At 43.3% G+C, this 18,506-nt stretch overlaps 1 protein-coding gene across 1 annotated transcript; it reads left to right on the top strand.

Moving 5' to 3' along the window:
* The first annotated feature begins 4,857 nt into the window (after nucleotides 1–4,857).
* On the top strand, nucleotides 4,858–17,517 carry LOC137168821 (calmodulin-1). Its single transcript, XM_067571616.1, has 6 exons — nucleotides 4,858–4,998; nucleotides 10,038–10,068; nucleotides 10,888–11,031; nucleotides 15,767–15,873; nucleotides 16,253–16,388; nucleotides 17,257–17,517. The coding sequence occupies exons 1-6, from the start codon at nucleotides 4,996–4,998 to the stop codon at nucleotides 17,283–17,285; spliced, it is 450 nt and encodes a 149-aa protein (XP_067427717.1). The 5' UTR covers nucleotides 4,858–4,995; the 3' UTR covers nucleotides 17,286–17,517.
* Nucleotides 17,518–18,506: the final 989 nt, after the last annotated feature.

Raw genomic sequence — 18,506 nt, 5'->3', positions numbered from 1 at the left:
ACATATTACACCAGTTCTCAGGTCTCTGCATTGGCTACCAGTGTACCATAGAGCTGAGTTCAAAACACTGTCTATAAATCACTTAATGGGCCAAAATACATCTCTGACTTGCTTCCATCCTGTGTACCCAATAGGCTTCTTAGGTCATCAGGGACCAGGATGCTAACTGTTCCTGTAGGATTAAAACAAACATGGTGCTACACATACCTGGAATAAACTTCCAGGAGAGCTTATCTCAACTCTGGCTACTTGTAAAAACAGGCTGTAGATTTTTATGATGCACCTTTGCCTTTAATTGCTGCTAATAATTGCACTCTGACTCTTAAATGCACTGTAAGTTTTATTCTTTTTTATCCTTTTTTTAACCTTTTAACCTTTCTATGCTTTTTCATTTTTATCTGTTTTATGCAAAGCACTTTGAATCGCCTCTGTGTATGAAATGTGCTGTACAAATAAACTTGCCTTGCAGCTCGTATATCGTAGCACATTCAGCAAATGGAAGGAAAAAAAAAAACACATTTAAATCAAGTGTGGCTTGTCAGACCGGAGAGGCTGGGGGGGGGGGGCTACAAGCAGAGGGGTGTGCACTCTAATGAGGCATTTGCCCTGTCAGCTCGAGGCAACTCTGGGTTGGGTATTTCTAAACCGCCCCTGAGAGCGCACAGATACTGATGGGGGGGTGGGAGGGGGGGGGGGGATAATACGGCAGGCAGGGCTGACCATGGTGTTGGCATTCTCTGAAATGTCACATCCACATTATTGTTCATTCACGGTGTGTACAGATTGTGCTCCACTTACTAGTTCTCTGCTTAATAGCAAATGAAAGATTATAAATACCAAAACATATAAAGAGACCATCACACCACACACTGTTTAAATGATTACAGCCACGCAAAACATTTAGATAAACTTTCCAGTTTACCTACAGTAAAGTTTTTATTTGTAATTGGTACAAATATGGTAAAAACTTTTAAAGGAAAAATGACATAAATCCTGCAAATATAAAATCATTTGTACATTTCATTTACTGATACATTCAGACTCAAAACTTACTGAATCCTCAGTACCTCGGGCCCTTTTTATCTGTCCTGTTTAGAGGGCAGTAAGAGGTTTAAGGTGAGAAAAGCGGGGTTGAGACCAAGTTGTTGCCATTTCCAAACCCCACTGGTTAAACTGGGAAGATTTATTGTGCGAGTATTTTATTGTGAATGTCTGTGTTGCAGCTGTAAAAAGATGTGTATGTGTGAGAAAGACACAGAGAGTCGCAAAGCAGTAAGAAATATATATATATATATATATATATATGCTTATGTAACAGTTATTTCCTGTTAAACCGGGCAAAAACACTGAATAAATTCAGGAAGAAGTCCCGATTAGTTCCAGCGGATTAACAAATGAAACAGCTCAGCTGAAGTTAGAGTTTCTTGACCTGATGAGAGGACTACAAACAGCCTGGTCTCTGACTCAACTGCAGGGATTTGCTACATTTTGCTAAAATGTTCATATGAATCTTTAAACGGTTAACAAGAAAAATTGAGTTTGTTTTGTTTCGGCAATTAATGGTTATTTATTGGGATCCTCATAGCTGTTACCAGGGCAACAGCTACTCTTTATGGGGTCAACAGGAAGAAATAATTATAAGCTCGTATGATTGTGTAAAGCAAATGTGAAAATCAAAAAAAAAAAGTGAGAATAATATTACATAACTACATAAACATACAAAAAACAACAGGTAATTAAATGAAACAAGGTACAGTACTAGTCTGCAGCACTGCAGCATACAGAGCATACTCCAGTCTACAAACTAAATAGTGTACATTACGCTACATTTCACCATTTAATTCTTTACATAATAAAACATATAAATCCCCCATCAGTCTAAATTACCTGAAATATATCTAAGACTTATTAGGAACCTCTGCGGCTGTGTTTTAAAGTAATCTTATTATGGGATTTTCTGATACATGATGGTAAATTATTCCACTGAACGGCCACCCTGTCACGAACACGTCTCTTTAAAGTATTAGTTCTGGGTTGTGGGAGAGCAACATTATTATCTCCAGTATGAGTCTAGTTTTAGTGTTAAGAAAAATGATGCAAACACCTTTTACAGCCTTGGATGTGCATGTAAGACACATTGTCACATATTTTATGAGTTTGTTCAGAAGTTAAAGATCCCTCCAGGCACATTTTAAGATGTATATGAAAGAATCTGAACAATAATGTGTCTGATATGGTTTTTTCCACATAAGAAAAGTTCAATTATCTTCTTAAAATCCTTAAAATTACATCTAGTCCTTCTCTCTTATTAAAAATTCCAGAAACTATGAATATGCAAATATTTTTCATTTCAGGAGTTTAACCACTGGACACAAGATGTCTCCTACTTCACTGTTAAGTTCATTCTCAGTGTATGTGCACTGCGGGCCTCGAGTTTCCACATCACATTGGACCGGGATCGGCTTCTAAAGAAGTTGTAATATCACAAATCATGCTTGTAGGCCCGTTCTTTAATATCAGATTTTCAGTGAGCTCAGAGAAACTTTCCACTTTCAGAAGATGAATGTGAAAACAAACATCTGCACAAACATCATTCTGCACAATGAAGCTCAAACATCCAACTGTAGGAACAAGAAGAAAAACACGTTTTCGAGTGGAGGGATTTAATAAGTCTTTTGTCTGTTGAATCAAAACAGAAATACAACCCATCCTGCTGCAGTTAATGGCTCATTTCAGTGAATTAAAGACTTGTGCCTCTGTGAATGGCCCCTTTCCCCTCATATAAGTCGTTTTCTGAAGGGCCTGTGCTTTCTGTGAATGGTTTCTCTTCTTTACTTGCCGCCTGCATGGCTGCTGTAAACAACTGCTGATGATTTGTGCACTCTGTCCGCTGGGTGGTGCTTTTGTCAGGTACACTTGACACTCTCAAACAGGCTGGGGGGACTTTGTATGTGTGTGCACACTATTGTGACAGCACTGCCACACCGTCTGCTTTGTCAAATTCTGCGTTGTCATTGTACCTGCCGAAGCGTGTGCAGTTTTATTGAGGAGGCAGACACGCGTTAGAATGAGTAAAAGACTTGAAACAAAACGCGTTTTTATTACATTAAAAGCAACACATCCCGGTTTATGTTCCGTCACAATAAGTAGGCAACAACCCTGCCATGCTTCATTGTTAATTTCACGTAGGCCTACCACACTTTGTAGTAGCCAATAGTAATTCTGCGCACTTCCTATATCGAGCCTATCAAACATTCACCCCGCACCAATGAAAACCTGTCGCATTTTCCTTCCGTCTCCACCGAACAAATCTCAATATTTACACATATTAATAAAGCGCTGGAAACGCGGCCCTGAACGGTGTGTTGGTTTTTAAGTTTCCTGTATTTATATTTATTATATTTCCATCAAGTGCCACTGCCTGGTGCAATGCAGGTCCCGTGTAGCCAATCGCAGCTGCCGACACATGGAGTATAATATTGCAGGTCTGCAGCGACCAATCAGAAACGACATCACACACCGGCACAGCAAATTCTCCAGTGCCAACCGGGCTGCTTCCTACACTAGCGGTATCCTTCCGCGGCTGCAAACTAGTGCTCCTTGTGCGGGGAATCTAACTCTCTTGGCAGGAATAATACGAATTCAGCTAGATAGATGGCAGCTTCGTATGATGTTTTACACAAGCTCTACTACGTGTTGGATATTTCCATGTGAAACTCGTGATTATATATATTATGTGAAGTTGTGAGGTCTCACAATTATCTGCTCTATCTTAAAGGCACAGTCTGGATTTTTTTTTTCAACAGTGTGATTATAGTTTTCAAAATTGCTACATATGGCTGTTAGATTACTGGAAACTGATTGTAAAACATGTTAGAAGTAAGTCTTTAAGGGATTTCATCTGGTAAATTTGACATAAGTTGGAGCAATAGGCCTTTTTTGTCTCCGATTTAGCTGCAATTACAGTAATTTTTTCTTGCATACACATCAGTCATGTTTGGTTGATGTTTTCTCTTGCCCTAATATAGGGATAGTCTAAATATTATTATGGCTGGTGATGACTATCAGGCGGTTGGAAAACGGATGGAAATCCCCAGATGAGACAAGTCTTTCCCAGTCTTACTAAACAAGCGACAATTAATAAAAACCAGACGAACAAGTTAGTGAACCCCATCCATCTACACACGGGCTACCTTAATGAAGAGCAGAAGAACAATGGTGATAGTAAACCACGACTTATCTTCAATTTGCTGATTTATTGCAACTTCGATTAACTTGGCCTTAAACTTTTCAAAAGGCTTCTGAAACAAACTCCTCAAAAACGGACTACTTGAATGTTACTTTAGTTTGCAGCATATGTCGTAGTAGCTACATAAAACAGAGATACAGGAGTCAAGAAGTATGGGAACTGTGACCTTTGGTAGAAGATTATAAGGTAAACATTTATGTGAGCAAAAGTAATAACATTTTTTAGAAACATTCATGCTTTCCTTAAAGGATCTTGTCCTCAAACGACCTTCTTGGCTTCTTGTGAGTTTAGTAATGGTTTTACCTCCCATGAGAGTCCCATGTGTACTGTAAAAATGTTTAATGTGTCCAGAGGTAATGGGATGTTTTGTGGGCCAAATTCTATCTACATCATGATAAAGATGGACAATCAATCTTCAAGGATGGCTTTATCAATTATTAGTTAAGTTAAATGCCCACTGCGTCCCTAGTTGTGTAGTTTAATATGAGTGTGAGGATGCTCTGAGTGCACTGCAGCCGGCGCTGATTGGCATGTCTCCTGCTGGAGGCCTTGCGTTGCTGCAACAGCCCTGAATTGAAATAAGGAAGTGAGTGATCAGTGCTAGTGTGGCGGAGGGATACACAGGCAATCCCCATTCTGGCCACGGCCAATATACACACTCCTAACCCGCCAGTGGAACTCCATCTAAGGAACGACCACACTCCTAGTCTGCCTCCACAGACCAACAAGCACACAACCCGTCCGACATGGTACGTATTGCCATTCATTCTGTGTACTAGGGGAAATGCGTTTTAATTATAGGGAGGAATATAACCTGTGTATTACAAGTGAAAACTTGGTGCAGCTGAATGCTTTTTTCCGCTCCTGTTATTTGCTATTCAGTCATTGATTCCTCTTATGAGCTTGTTCGTATGCGGAGAGGAGACGGAAAACGCCCGCAAAGCGCAATTTTTTAATGCGTTTTCAGGGAGTAATGTGAAGCTCTTATTAGGAATGGTCTTTGTTGTCTTAGCGGATTTATGTCTAAGATGTTCACCTTCAAATTAGGTCCGTATTTCCCCCATAACTGCGCAATTCATACAGCATTATTGGCTATCGGGCTATATCGGGTCAAGTAGCTGGTTCACAGCTGCATGGTGCAGACCGAATTAATTCATGGACTAGATAGATTTAGTGGCATAACTAGCAAGCTATTCTGGGTTATTACAGCATAATTCTGCAGCACATAAGTGCATTAGAGTACAGTTTACAATCCGCCTTAGGAGCGCAGGCGTGTTGGGAAGCCTGCCGAGCGTTATTAGAAACATAGGAGAGCCCTGTGCTGACATATTTCTGACACGTTTTTGAGACATATGTTTAAGAGATAGTCGTATTTTATTCGCCGTCCACACGGGGTTTGGACACGGTGCTCTCCGCCCCCCCTACTCGTCACGAAGAAAACGAGCAGGCAGCGTTTGGTTTCCCTTTTTCTAGGTTGCACCATCGAGCCGTGCCGTGCCGTGCCATGATGGTGGGGGGGGGAGGGAGAGAGGGTGGGGGGGGGGGGAGGAGGAGGAGGGGGGGGGGGGGGGGGGGGGGGGGGGCGATGACAGTGTCTCGTCAGTGTTCCGCAACGGAAACTCACCATATCCTGTAATTACAAGGTTATAGCTATATTGTATCGCTTGGTCTGTAAGAGCTTAAAAACAAACAAACAAACAAACAGAAAAAAAAAACTCGATACCAGACGCTATTCCGCCTTCACTGCGGGCTCTCTGAGGGTTTATCTTTGGCTATGTTGTGTATTTGTGTTATGTCGGCTGATTTGGTTGCCTCTTTGCAAATTTTCGATGTTATGCAAATGTGATACCTGTGTGAGTTGTCCAAGAAGCTCTTTCTGACACTGGCTACCACAAAACATCAACAGCTGTGAAGTTTAGTCGAGTTTTTGTCCAAAACCGACGTGTGAAATATGAATATTACAAGACTGTCATGCTGCACTTCAGCTTATATACTTTGGAAAGGCTACGTATGATACTGTAATAACTTAAATTCCAATAAAGCATAAGGTTTCAATAGGCCTCGGTGACTTGCAAAATATGTTAACATGCAAATTACTACACCAGTCTAGCCAATTTCACCAGATGTTGGACATACGCGATTACATGCACACTGACATCTGCAACCAGCTAATGAAACAGAGCCCCTCCACTGGTTACGCCACATAAAGGAGAAGTTACCAAGTGGAAATGATATGGATGTGGAAAAGAGGCCATCAACCTAATCCATTGATTATCAAGCTTGATAGATCATTAATGGCCCGAGGGAGTCAAGAAGACATGGACCTCTTTCCCCCCCTCTGCTGTGATCAAATATCCCATATATGGTATCGAGCAGCGATGCAGGTTCATGTTGCAACGCAGCGCAGTAATTGGAGTGTACAGTGGAATTGTTGTGGAGTTAGCCTGCGTATCAGCATCTCTAAAAAGTTTAATACACAGGCGTAAGCCCCTTGTCTGCATCAATACACCCGATGAAGTGGAAACAGCCTTCCCCATTGAGGTGGAAGTATCGAATAAGTAGTCGGACCGTGCTAAGGCCCTATCCTATTCCTGTTACGCTCTTGTTTGCTGATGCATGTTTAGTAACTTGGGGGACATCTGATCCACTGCAATGAATAATTTATATGCTTGGCGGCAACACCTAGCCGTGTTCCATGTTCCCAGTGTCTAGGAGCGATAAAGTGCTCTCTGTGGTGCGGAGGAGTACCTAGCCACCTACCACCACCAGGCCATATGGTGGACCGGCGTTGTCTGCAGGGTGTAGGGAGGCTGGTGTTGTTTACACCCATCCTGTCTCCCTCCTCCCCTCCAGACACGGCCCGGCCCCAAGGCTTCACTGTCTTTTGTCCAGCCTCAAAGAGAAGAGGCGTTCAGCGCTCTGTCGAGCTCATGGCCCCTATAGAAAAGGAGTGTGTCAGTCACACTGACTCTTTGTGTTTGTGCCTGTGTCATGGTGAATGGAAGTGTGTGTGTGTGTGTGTGTGTGTGTGTGTATGTGTGTGTGTGTGTGTCACACCCATCTGTCAGAGTGACAGCTGGTTTTGCACCTTTCACTTGGTGAATATAGAGAAGCTACTTAAGGAATTGTTACTGCACATCACAGTGACAGATCAGCAACTCTGATCGAGCATTAAGCGTTGATAAAGCCTTACTAAAGAAGAAGATAATCGTTGGCGGTCTGTTTACACCATTTGGCATCCCCTATCAAATTAAACCCAGTGCGAACAGGCAAGGATGCAGTATGTTTGTACAAGGGTGATATGACATCAAGTGATAGCAGTAGATATTCCTCGCTGGCCCAGTGAACTGCCACCTGCCTCCCACAGTCCTGTTTGGAACGCATTGCTGGGGCCAGCTGCCCGGGCAACAGCGGGAGTGGTTGACCCACTCATGCCAGAGCGAACCACTGCCAGCAGAGCACCCCCTGTTCCCAAAAACACACACACACACACACTCACAGAGGACAGGAGGACAGCCTGGCAGCAAACAACCCTGTCCATAAGACACTGTGGATCGTGAATCACAGGGAGTTTCCTCTGAACAGTATGTCACATATACAGAGAGGAAAAAGAGATAAGCAGAGGGGAAAGGTCCGGAGGAGGAGTTGGTATTGGCTGAGGTCCAAGTGCCAGGGAAAGAAGGAGGAAAAAGAAGAAAAGGAAGGGATGGGCCGGTAGTGGGCCTGGTGGTGCAGCAGCGCTGTGAGGCCCCAACAGCTTGGGCCTAAGCCAGGGGAGGATCCATAGCACTGAGTCACCCAAACCCCACACCCAGTCCACTTAGAGAGACAGCAGGGGACAGAACGAGACAGCAAAGATACAGCAGGAGCGACACACAATGACAAAGAGGGTGACTAAGGGAAAATAGGAAGAGAGACTCATCAAGAGAGAAAGAGTGAGAAACGAACACAAGGGAAAAAAAAACACGAGCTACGACAGAAAGATGGCGCCAGAAAATGCTCAGATGAGACAAAGAATAATGGTCAAGCTGGGTGGCGCGTTAGCATCAGCAGGGCTGTTTTGTCTCTTGACATTTCCCACTCTCGCAGATGGAAAGGAGGCAGGAAGGGAGAAGAAAAGCATACGCTGTTGTGTGCGAGGCAGGTTATTGAATCATGTCAACTAATCATATGAGCGCCGCTGAGGTTATCCATGAGCCCTCGCTGGTCGTATCGATCCATCTCATGGCCGCTGCTCAAGCCATGAGGAGAAGCCTTTTGTTTTTTGAAAAGCCAGAGTTAAAGGTCAGCTCGCAGTGTGTCATGCGGCGATCTGCTAAATCATACCTATTCTAGCTCAACCTAGTTATTTACTGGCTTGATTTATAAAATAATAGCCTCACCTCCATACATGGACTTAACGAGGCTCAGGTTTCCACAGCCATAGGACTTTGTTATTGGATGTGTGCTTGGCTGTATCCAAAGCTAGATTGCTTGCACAAACACATAAACACACCGATGGGGCTGTAGGAATTCGCTTTGAGGCAGAACTGGCTACTCTGACTAATTCACAGGAAACATGGGGATGGAAAGTATTGGTGTTGAGGAAGAATGCCATTAAGAGAGAGTGTGTGTGCATGTGTATGTGTGAGAGAACGCATGCATGTGTGAGTGTATGTGCACATCTGTGACTGCTCGTGTTTGTCTGTGTGTGTTCCTTCTTTTCTGCCAAGCACAATGATGTCAGTGTGGTCTGGTAACAATAAAAATAAACTCCTTTTTTTTGTTCACTAAAGCAGTGATGGGAGGGTACCTGTGTGTGAGTTATTTGCACCACAAGCTCTGTTTTCACACTTAACTGCTGAGGGTGTTTGAAATCAGTGGCTCCTTCACAAAGAAGCTTGATTCATCCCGTGTTAAAGGCCTGGCAGTGGATGCTCGCTTCCAAGCCATTTAAATCATGCGTGAGTCACTATCAACCATTAAAGAGCTAGTGGAGGGAACAGGCTGGGAGGGGGAAATCAAGCTGCGCCAACCCAGCAGGCTTTTTTGTTTTCTCCTGTTGGTAGGACCATGGAAAACACTCCCATGCTGATATGTCCTGAAACAACCCCGCCTAAACATTTTCTTCTCCTGGTCTGGAGACAGCACCTCACCCGTTTTATTACAGTACCTTGTTGCCTAGCAGTCCCTCTTGTGGGACAACCAGGCTCTAGCCTACTTTTGTACATGGTGTGAGTCAATCCCGTGGAGCCACTCATCAGCTGGAGGTTAAATTTCATGCAGTGCCTTTGTAGAGCTTTCTAGAGTTAGCTTGTGTTTAAGTCACTTTCTAGGAGTTCTCTCAAACAACCTCTCAGAAACAACTTAGTGAGTTAGTGCGATCAGTGTGAGCCAAATCTGATAACTGGTTTTCAGCATCAATATCAATTGAGCATGGTATAATTATGCCTAGAGAAGAAAAAGCCATTTACACTACAAATATAAAGGTACAAATATTGAAACAACTGATTGACGTTCCATCCCCGGGGCATTGGGCGCTAACTAACGGGGCTAGTGGTTCATTTGGGGTATTGTCATTGGTAATTCTTGGCAGTTCTGCAGGTATGAGTGGATTCTGGCAGAGGCCTCTAATGGCCAGCCAACAGACCCCTGAACACTGCTCCCAGTGTTGAGATGTGTGGTGGTTGGTGGGCAGGAATGATGTGGAATGTGATGACGAAACACTTTGGGATTTTGGAATAATTGCCTGTTGAGTAGCTTGTTTGTTTGTGACCCTCTCCCTTATTTTTTTTCTTTCCAACCACAGGCTGACCAACTAACAGAGGAGCAGATTGCAGGTAGGAACAGAGCCTTTTTCTCCTTTTACGTCCCCCACGCAGGCCTGTCTTTTTTGTTCTTTTTACTCCCTTGCTTCTGTGTTATTCAGTAAAGTTCCTTTGTCATTGATGGAAAACATGAGATGAAACAGAGCATTGAAGGATTTGGCATCCGCCCTCCCTTGGTAGATCATTAGCTTTTTTAAATGAACAGGAAATACAGGGAAGAAGTATTTACAGCATGTCATGAGTCAGTCCTGAAACCCATGAAGCCACAGTGAATATAGACGGTTTTACAGGCAAGTCACGAGTAGTTTCAATCACTAAGGCGCTTTCATATTCTTGATAAATAAATGATGTAGGCTTTGTACTGAAACTGGAGGCTGTACAGTTTCTTCTCAGTCAAACCCCCTCTGTGGCTAATTAGCTTGTGCTAAGGCTCTAAGGCTAATACGCACTATAGCCTGCACTTCACATTCCCTGGATAGGTATTTATGGCCTGTAGTTTAGAAGCAAGCTTCTAATGCACACATTGAAATTCTTAGTCAAATCTGTCAGCTTTTTTTCCAACTTCCAAAATTCTGCTTCATTCTCCTATGAGATAATAATCCTGTGTGGTTTCAGAGCTCAGCACATTTATAACTTCAGTTTGGTTCATGCTCATGTGGCCCAATTTACAGACAAGCGTGAACTTCGTTAACACAGCCCCTGTAACCATGCCGCTAACAAGAATCGATTAACCTTCCCGACCCGACTGCAGCGTCCTAACATAACCCATTTCAGTAACTGCATAGCAACAGTAATTTAACCTGCACTCTTACCTCCACCCCTTACCCGCAGAGTTCAAGGAGGCTTTCTCCTTATTCGACAAGGATGGTGACGGTACCATCACCACCAAAGAGCTTGGCACCGTCATGAGGTCGCTGGGACAGAACCCCACAGAGGCCGAACTGCAGGACATGATCAATGAGGTGGACGCTGACGGTCAGTATATTCATACGTCATTTACCATCGTGAGTCATTCATTCTTGATACAGTACCAGTCAAAAGTTACATGCTTACTCATTCAAGGGAATGGGCAGGTGTGTCCAAAGTGTATGTCAGTAATAAATACGTTCTCTTATCAGATGTTATATAAGGAAATAGACTTTGACTGGTTTAGGTTTGGACAGGTTTAGAAGGTTTTGCTTGAACAGTTAATATTAAAAGATGTTTCATACTGTATACGTCATCTAACAGATGTTAAATCTTTAGATGAGGCCTCAGATAAAAGTGCTTATAGAAATATTAACCACAATTCATGTCAAATCATTAACAGAAGAGTGGACTAAAGGCAATCAAAACCAAATATACAGAATGAGCGTACATGTAGTGAGTGTCCACGTCAGTTTTAAGGACTAGGAAATTAATTAAAAATCTGCAAGTTGGAGGGTTTAATTGTTATTTTCAATCACATTTAACACAAAGTCTGTGGCTAGCAAGGAAGAAGGCTTTTAATATTTGAGGTAATAAGATGATGCCGTGATCCTTTCATATTCACACGCTCATTTTTAATCACCAAAATGACCTGCAACCGTCACTCCTAAATCAGAATATTAAAAACTACACTCTTGTTACCCCTTTTTCCTTTTCAGTTTCCAATTTTAGTTCAGTACAAGGTCTTAGGAGATTTATGGGAACTGAACTGTAATTTTCGGTTAACATTTTGTTGCATGACTTCAGGGATAAAACCTCTGTTACAAATGGATAAGGGATTAGATACAGCGTCCATAACTGCCCCATCTCGAATAGGGGTGAGGAAAAAATTGATTCTTAGGTGGATCGCAATGCAGACACGGATGATTCTGCATCTATTCACATATGTCAAAAATAATTTTTTCTAAATGTTAGTCGTGATGTTGATGCAACGAAACCGCACCCTGCGAGGGCAGTGCAGCACCCGGACAGCTCACACACACTAATCTTGTAATTCATCTTCACAAAAGGCAGCAGTTGCAAGCATGTTTTGATTTCATGTCTAAATAATTACCTTTGCGAGATGAACATGAAGCATATTGTGAACTTTTCTACGCCGTCACCCAGAGACTAACGTTAGCGTAGCGGAGCAGCAATCAGCTGTATCAAACTAAGATCAACTGACCAACACACACTGCAGCATTTAAGAACTTAAATCAACTCTGAGGTGAAGAAAATAACTCAGTGCTCTGTCTGTTTCACCTCAAAAACCCTGCGCCCGCTCAGCATCTTGGACAGCGATGGCTTACCCAGAGCTCTAACAGTACAGCAGAGAGGCTGCTCTCCACTGCTGTAGACACCACGTTAATAACACAGCAGAGCACTCGGCATGCCTCTCATTTTGTTATTCTCATACAGGCAGGAGACTGTAAGATGCTTTCAAATTAATTCATTAGTTGTTTTTTGTTATAAAAAGGCTGCAGAACATTTATCTTATCTGCCAGTTATGTTTCATATTGTAAATCAGTAGAATAAGGACACCAGTGGATGGTTTGTCAGACAGTATACTAGAGCAACAGACTGAAAATTATGCCTCCTTTTCTATTCGTTCAATTTAGAATCGACTGTGAATCAAATCGGACACCAAAGAATCAGAATCAAATTGTCAGATTCCCAAAGATTACCACCCCTAATCTCAGTGGGCAACAACACACATCAGTGGTGTTGTTGCCCACCTCCCTCCCTTTTCTACCAACTGTCAACCAACTGTCCAAGCCAACTGTCCAGCCAGTTTTATTTTCAGATGACGTGCCCCTCTGTGTCAGCAGTTTAGTCACTGTGTGTTCAGCTCCATCATAGTTTGACAATGTCAAGAGATATGGATGTGCAGGAGGTGCTTTCAAATGCCGGTGAGTAGAGCAGGCCAAGTGTCAAAACGGTGTCAGTGTTAGTGCCCCGTGCTGAGCGCCATAATTCAGACAGATTCTTCTGTTCGCTAAGTTTATATCCTCCACTGCAGCATCTCTCAAAGACACTGTGACTGTAAGACAGAGGGAGGGAGAGACAGACAGAAAGAGAGAGAGAGAGAGAGGAGTCCAAGAATTCGGAGAGTAGCTCACAAGCCGACTGTCCTTGGGCAGTGGAGTCGAGGATGTTAGCTGTCAGTGGGGCCTTTACCCCAGTGGTGCTCTGTCAGCTTATAGGATTTCGTAAATGGGACCGCATTGATCAGGAGAAATCAATTGCACCGCAGTTTGGCTGCCCCTTTATTGAAACGTCCTCCCACCATCCTCAGCGCCCTCCCCCCTACCCCTCAGTTACACCCGAGAGCAAGCATATACACACACACACACACACACACACCATCACTAACATCCCCTTGTTCTGCCTCTGCCTCCCTTGGCTGATGCAATCTAGGTCAGACAGCAATGAAGCTAGTAATGGAAAATAAAAGTGGTTACATAAGGCCTCTCTGCGCTTTGCACATCCAGTACCCACATCGGCAGCCATGGGATGTCAGCTGGCCCATTGAAAATCAGCTTTATTTACCAAACAAGGGGGCTGTGGCAATGAATTACAATGAATGGAGAGAGGATGGAAGGCTTTAGCTCGACAAAAAGCTGTTAAAAGAAATAGTCTTGGCTATTTGATTGTAAAAGCCAAGCTGCAATTTATGAGCAGTGTGGATTACAGTATCAAATTAAATTGCTGCCGTTTATCTCACCGACACACAGATACAAGCTAACTACACCTGCTTTAAATGATACAGGGCTGCCAGTGTTCTTCATTTCTGGCATAAAACAGATCATCTTGCTTCAAGATTTTCTTCACTGATTGTTGCAAATGCACAAAAAAAATATATACATCACATATGAAACAAGGAGAAATAATTCATTCAGATCAGTATGACAAAAATACCACCTTTAGCCCAAGCACAGCACTCATCATTACACAATCCCACCCTTCTTTCTTATCTGAGGGATGCAAGGGGGCTTTATGATGCAGGAAAACGATGACCACACACACAAGTGCGCTGAGATGCCTCAGCCTTCTATAGTTTGCGTCAGCACCTCTTATGTGTAATCGCACCATCTCCCACTCGGTTCACTTCTTATATTCTCTCCTCTTCACATCTCCCTCATCTCCATCTCCCTCTCTACCGCCCACTCCCTCCCTCCCTCTCTTTTTTCTCTCTCTTTCCCTCCCACCATTTTCTCTCTCTCTTTCCGCCTGCCTTCCTCCCTATCTTCATCCCTCCTTGCTTCCATCCCCACCTCCCTTCTCCACCGCAGTAGCAGCAGTAGCAGCAGCAGCAGCTGGCCCGAGGTGCAGCTGAGCAGATATAACTCGAGGGCTGCTTTGCTTCTCTAGTCATCGTCCCCCTCAGATGATAGCTCTCCAGTTGCAGTCCTGCCCTTCTCCAAGACTGGGACAATCCCCCCCCCAGCCTCCCTCCCTCCCAACCCCCAGTGGCAGCATGTGTTCCCTCGGTGCTGCTGGCTGTCTCTGTGTGTTAGATAACAGGTCCTTAGATTGTAACCCCGGGCCATGAGATCACCATCTGCCCCATCACATTACTGCATCCCTTTTCGTTCCACACACACACACACACATCCATTCCCACTCTCCATTCTCTTGTTCCCTCTCTCTCCAAGGCGTGCTCTGTCATTGGTTAATCTGCGTACAATCCCCCCGCCCTTCTGTCCCACCCCAGGGCTAATCCTCCCGGGTTCTACGCCCTCAGTGTCCCTGACCTTCACTTATATCCCATCACAAATTTTAGCTTTTTTTTTTTGTCAGTTTTTAATTACTACACACCCCCCACATTTAGTCCTCACATCTCTACATAAAAGCAAGGCAAACCACCACCAACCCTCCCATCCTCCCTCCTGTGGTTGCAGTTGGTGAGCCGCTGAGCTCCTCATAGATCCTTCCACTGTCAAGAGGGTCTGATCCCCTGGTAATCCTGTCTTGACAACCGCAACATGGATATTGATCCCGCTGCACGCATACATACATTCGCCACCAGCACAGCAGCTGCCATTAGCGCGACTCTTCTATCCGAATCGTCATGCTTTCGGATAACCCACCAACACATGGAAACACAGTGCTGGATAGTTGAACGGAACAAAAAGAGGATGGAGAAAAGTGGATGACTGAAGCTCCCCACCCCCCCCTTCTTGTCCATCTCTCTTCCTCTCCAGCCAGGGTTTTTTTTTTTTGACAGGGGCACCAGGAGAGACGAGCCTCTGATTTATACAGGCTCCCAGAAGGCCAAGCTGCTCAGTATACGTCTACATTATGGATGACTGGCCATGGGTTCCCCCTGCAGTCCTGCTGCGCTGTGTATAACATATGCAACCTCTTCCCGGGGCTTCCCTGAGGAAGAAAGGGAAACACACACACACACAGTCACTCACACACATACAGTACATCACCCCTCTCAGCCTGCAGTAGCTGTTTATCACAGGAAGGAAAGTGTACACTAAAATGATTTGAGGGCTGCTCCCTTCACTACGATTACTCATGTCTCAAGTTGCACCATCACTGCCAGGACTGCCTCTGGAGCGAAATAATAGCCCGTACGATAATGCTTGTGTCACACAAAGGAGGAAAAAAATGAGCGGAGCGCTACGTGAATATTTCGGTCGGTTGCTTTTCATCAGCTAAATGCTGGGTTATATTATCTCTACTTATCTGAGTTTGCTTTTAAGTAATTGAAATTTTTGCTGATTAAATGTGCCTCATTGATCACCCATTCCAGGTAATGGAACCATTGACTTCCCGGAGTTCCTGACCATGATGGCCAGAAAAATGAAGGACACAGACAGCGAGGAGGAGATCCGTGAGGCTTTCCGGGTATTTGACAAGGTAAATAAGGTTCATGTTTTAAATTATAGAATCTCCATGCTTATAGACTGTAACATTTATAAGTTTTTAGTATCATTTTTATTTTGTGTGGAGCCAAAAAAGACTTGATTAATGCTAAATTATCATCTTAAGATTTTTTTAAATAAGTGTGATGACTCTCAGATGGGTTAACACAAACTTCAGTCTCGCCAGGTCAATCTAGGTGTAAAAAAGTTTACCGTATGGAGTAAATAGTTATCAGTTTCCAACATCCTGCTCACTAACACCTTTCACCACGTTAGCTCATTAATCAACCTGGTGGGAATTTCTCGCCCCACCACTCGTCAACCAGTGGGATTTTTCTGTTACTCACTTTTAATCCCATACGGCATGTTTCCAGGATGGAAATGGCTACATCAGCGCCGCAGAGCTCCGCCACGTCATGACGAACCTGGGAGAGAAGCTAACAGACGAGGAGGTGGACGAGATGATCAGAGAAGCAGACATTGACGGAGACGGACAGGTCAACTACGAAGGTAAAAAAAAAAACAAAAAAAAAACTGCTTTGTGATCCTTTAAAAGTAAAAGGGCGCACACACCAAAAATGTCACGGTGCACAAATAACTTTAGTTTCTAGGCCATGGTGTAAGCTCTTATTAAACAGGCGGGCCAGAGCACTTAATTTTCCAAGCTGTGTATTTCTCTGAGGGCAACAGCAAGACAAGCCAGCCACACTTAATATTAGTTATTAGATAGAGGCTATAGATGGAGACTGCTGAAACAGAGATAGGAGAGAGCCATCCTTCTGAATCATCATCAGTGTGCCAGGAGCCTTTTCACTCTCTTTCTTGCTTCCTCTCTCCTTCTCTCTCCCTTCCCCCCTTACTGTCGCTCCCTTGGCACATTACACGAGAGACTGCGCTCATTTTCTAGAAGGCTGTTGATATATTATGAACAGTCCATAAGTCTTGGCTGAAAAGTGCCCTACTTCTACACTCCCATTGTGCCACGTACAGAATATGTACTCTACAGACAATGAAAGCCTCGGTTCATTTATTTATTTTTATTTTCTGTGTGTGTGTGTGTGTGTGTGTGCGTGTGTATGCGTGAGTATGCATATTGCCATCACGTTGCTCCACAACTGTAAGCACAACGCAAGAGCTTTTTAATCAAATGGGTTTAATGAGATGAATATGGAAGCCATTTGGAAAAGGGACACTAATTAGGATGTGTGTTCTGAACCTGCTCAAGTTGATTAAAAAATTAATAAAGCATTTAACAATTTAGCAGGTGACTGCCCTTACTGGCAACAGCCTCTGCCAAAGTGTCTGCCCTGAACCTGATGTCCTATTGTCTTTTGTCCTCTCTCTCTCTTTCTCTCTCTCTCTCTCTCTCTCTCTGCAGAGTTTGTACAGATGATGACTGCAAAGTGAAGCTTGCCCGCCCTGTCCTGTCCCCTCTTAGAAGAAAAAAAAAGAAAAAAAAAATCCAAATGTTTTACTTACCTCTTGGAAAGAAAATGTTCATTTATTCATACTGTTTCTGTATAGAAAATAATTGAATGTTGAAATAAAATATCCTTCTGTCCACACAGGAAAAATATAAAAAAAATATACAAAAATATCTGCATGAAAATGATGGTTAGTGATCCTGTCCCCTCCCCCCGGAGATCAGTTTAGCATCAGTACTTAACAAGTAAAAATAATAACAACAAACCCTGTAACTACTACCTTCAGACTAAAGCAAAAGCATTTGGTGAACTCCTTCCAGCTCCATTTGCCAGTGGTAAATGTCTGGGCTGGCCATCTCTTCTTTCTCTCTCTGTTTTCTGTTCTTCATGCATGCAGCTTGAGACCGGAGCACTAACCCTCCGCCCCCCCTCCCTCTTCCCCCCCCCCCATCCCTCCTCCGGGCTACCAGAGCGTGCTGATTCCACTATAAGCTGTCCTCTTGTTGGTTTGGTACAGTTTTTTTGTATTTGGAGAGGAACCCTGTACTGTTAAGATGAGAGAAAATACCAGGTTCTAACTCAAGCGTAAAGTGGAATGGGACTTAATTGTATGCTAGATAAAAAGAGAAAAAAACAATGTACAAAAAAAAAAAATACATTTTCAAATGTTTGGCATGTTCTTTTGTTTTTTGTTATGTTATTTGGACGGCCATCTTAGTAGTTGTGCGTCCTGCCCCTTTAAAGGAGGGGGGACTTAAAGAGTCTTACGGTGAGCTTTCTTTTTTTTTTTTTCTTTCTTTTTTTTTTTCGCTGAGATGGAGTGTCTGTCCTCTTTTCTTGCAAGAGAGAATCACTGGCCTTCACTTTTCTTTTTCTTCTTCTGTTTCTCGACTCAGACAAGAGCATAGTGAGGGGTGTACTGTGTTCGCAGCGCATGCTGTCAGGAGTGTCAGTGCACCAGTCTTTGCAACTGTTCATCTGAGTTCAGTTTACATTCATTCCAAGTTGTACATGCTAGTCTTTATTTTTTTTTTCAAATAAAAGACCATGAACTTTATCATGTCTTATGTCATTTTTCTTAATGCTTGATTGTGAAAATGATCTATAAAGACAGCATTACAAGTCTGTATGTTGTTTACCAACTAGACAAATGTGTTAATAATAAATGACTATAAGCATCGTTCTCTCATGTGCAGTGTCATTT

Source organism: Thunnus thynnus, chromosome 18 (genome assembly GCF_963924715.1).
Source record: "Thunnus thynnus chromosome 18, fThuThy2.1, whole genome shotgun sequence".
Lineage (NCBI taxonomy): Eukaryota > Metazoa > Chordata > Actinopteri > Scombriformes > Scombridae > Thunnus > Thunnus thynnus.
This window is presented reverse-complemented; position numbering and strand designations above follow the sequence as displayed.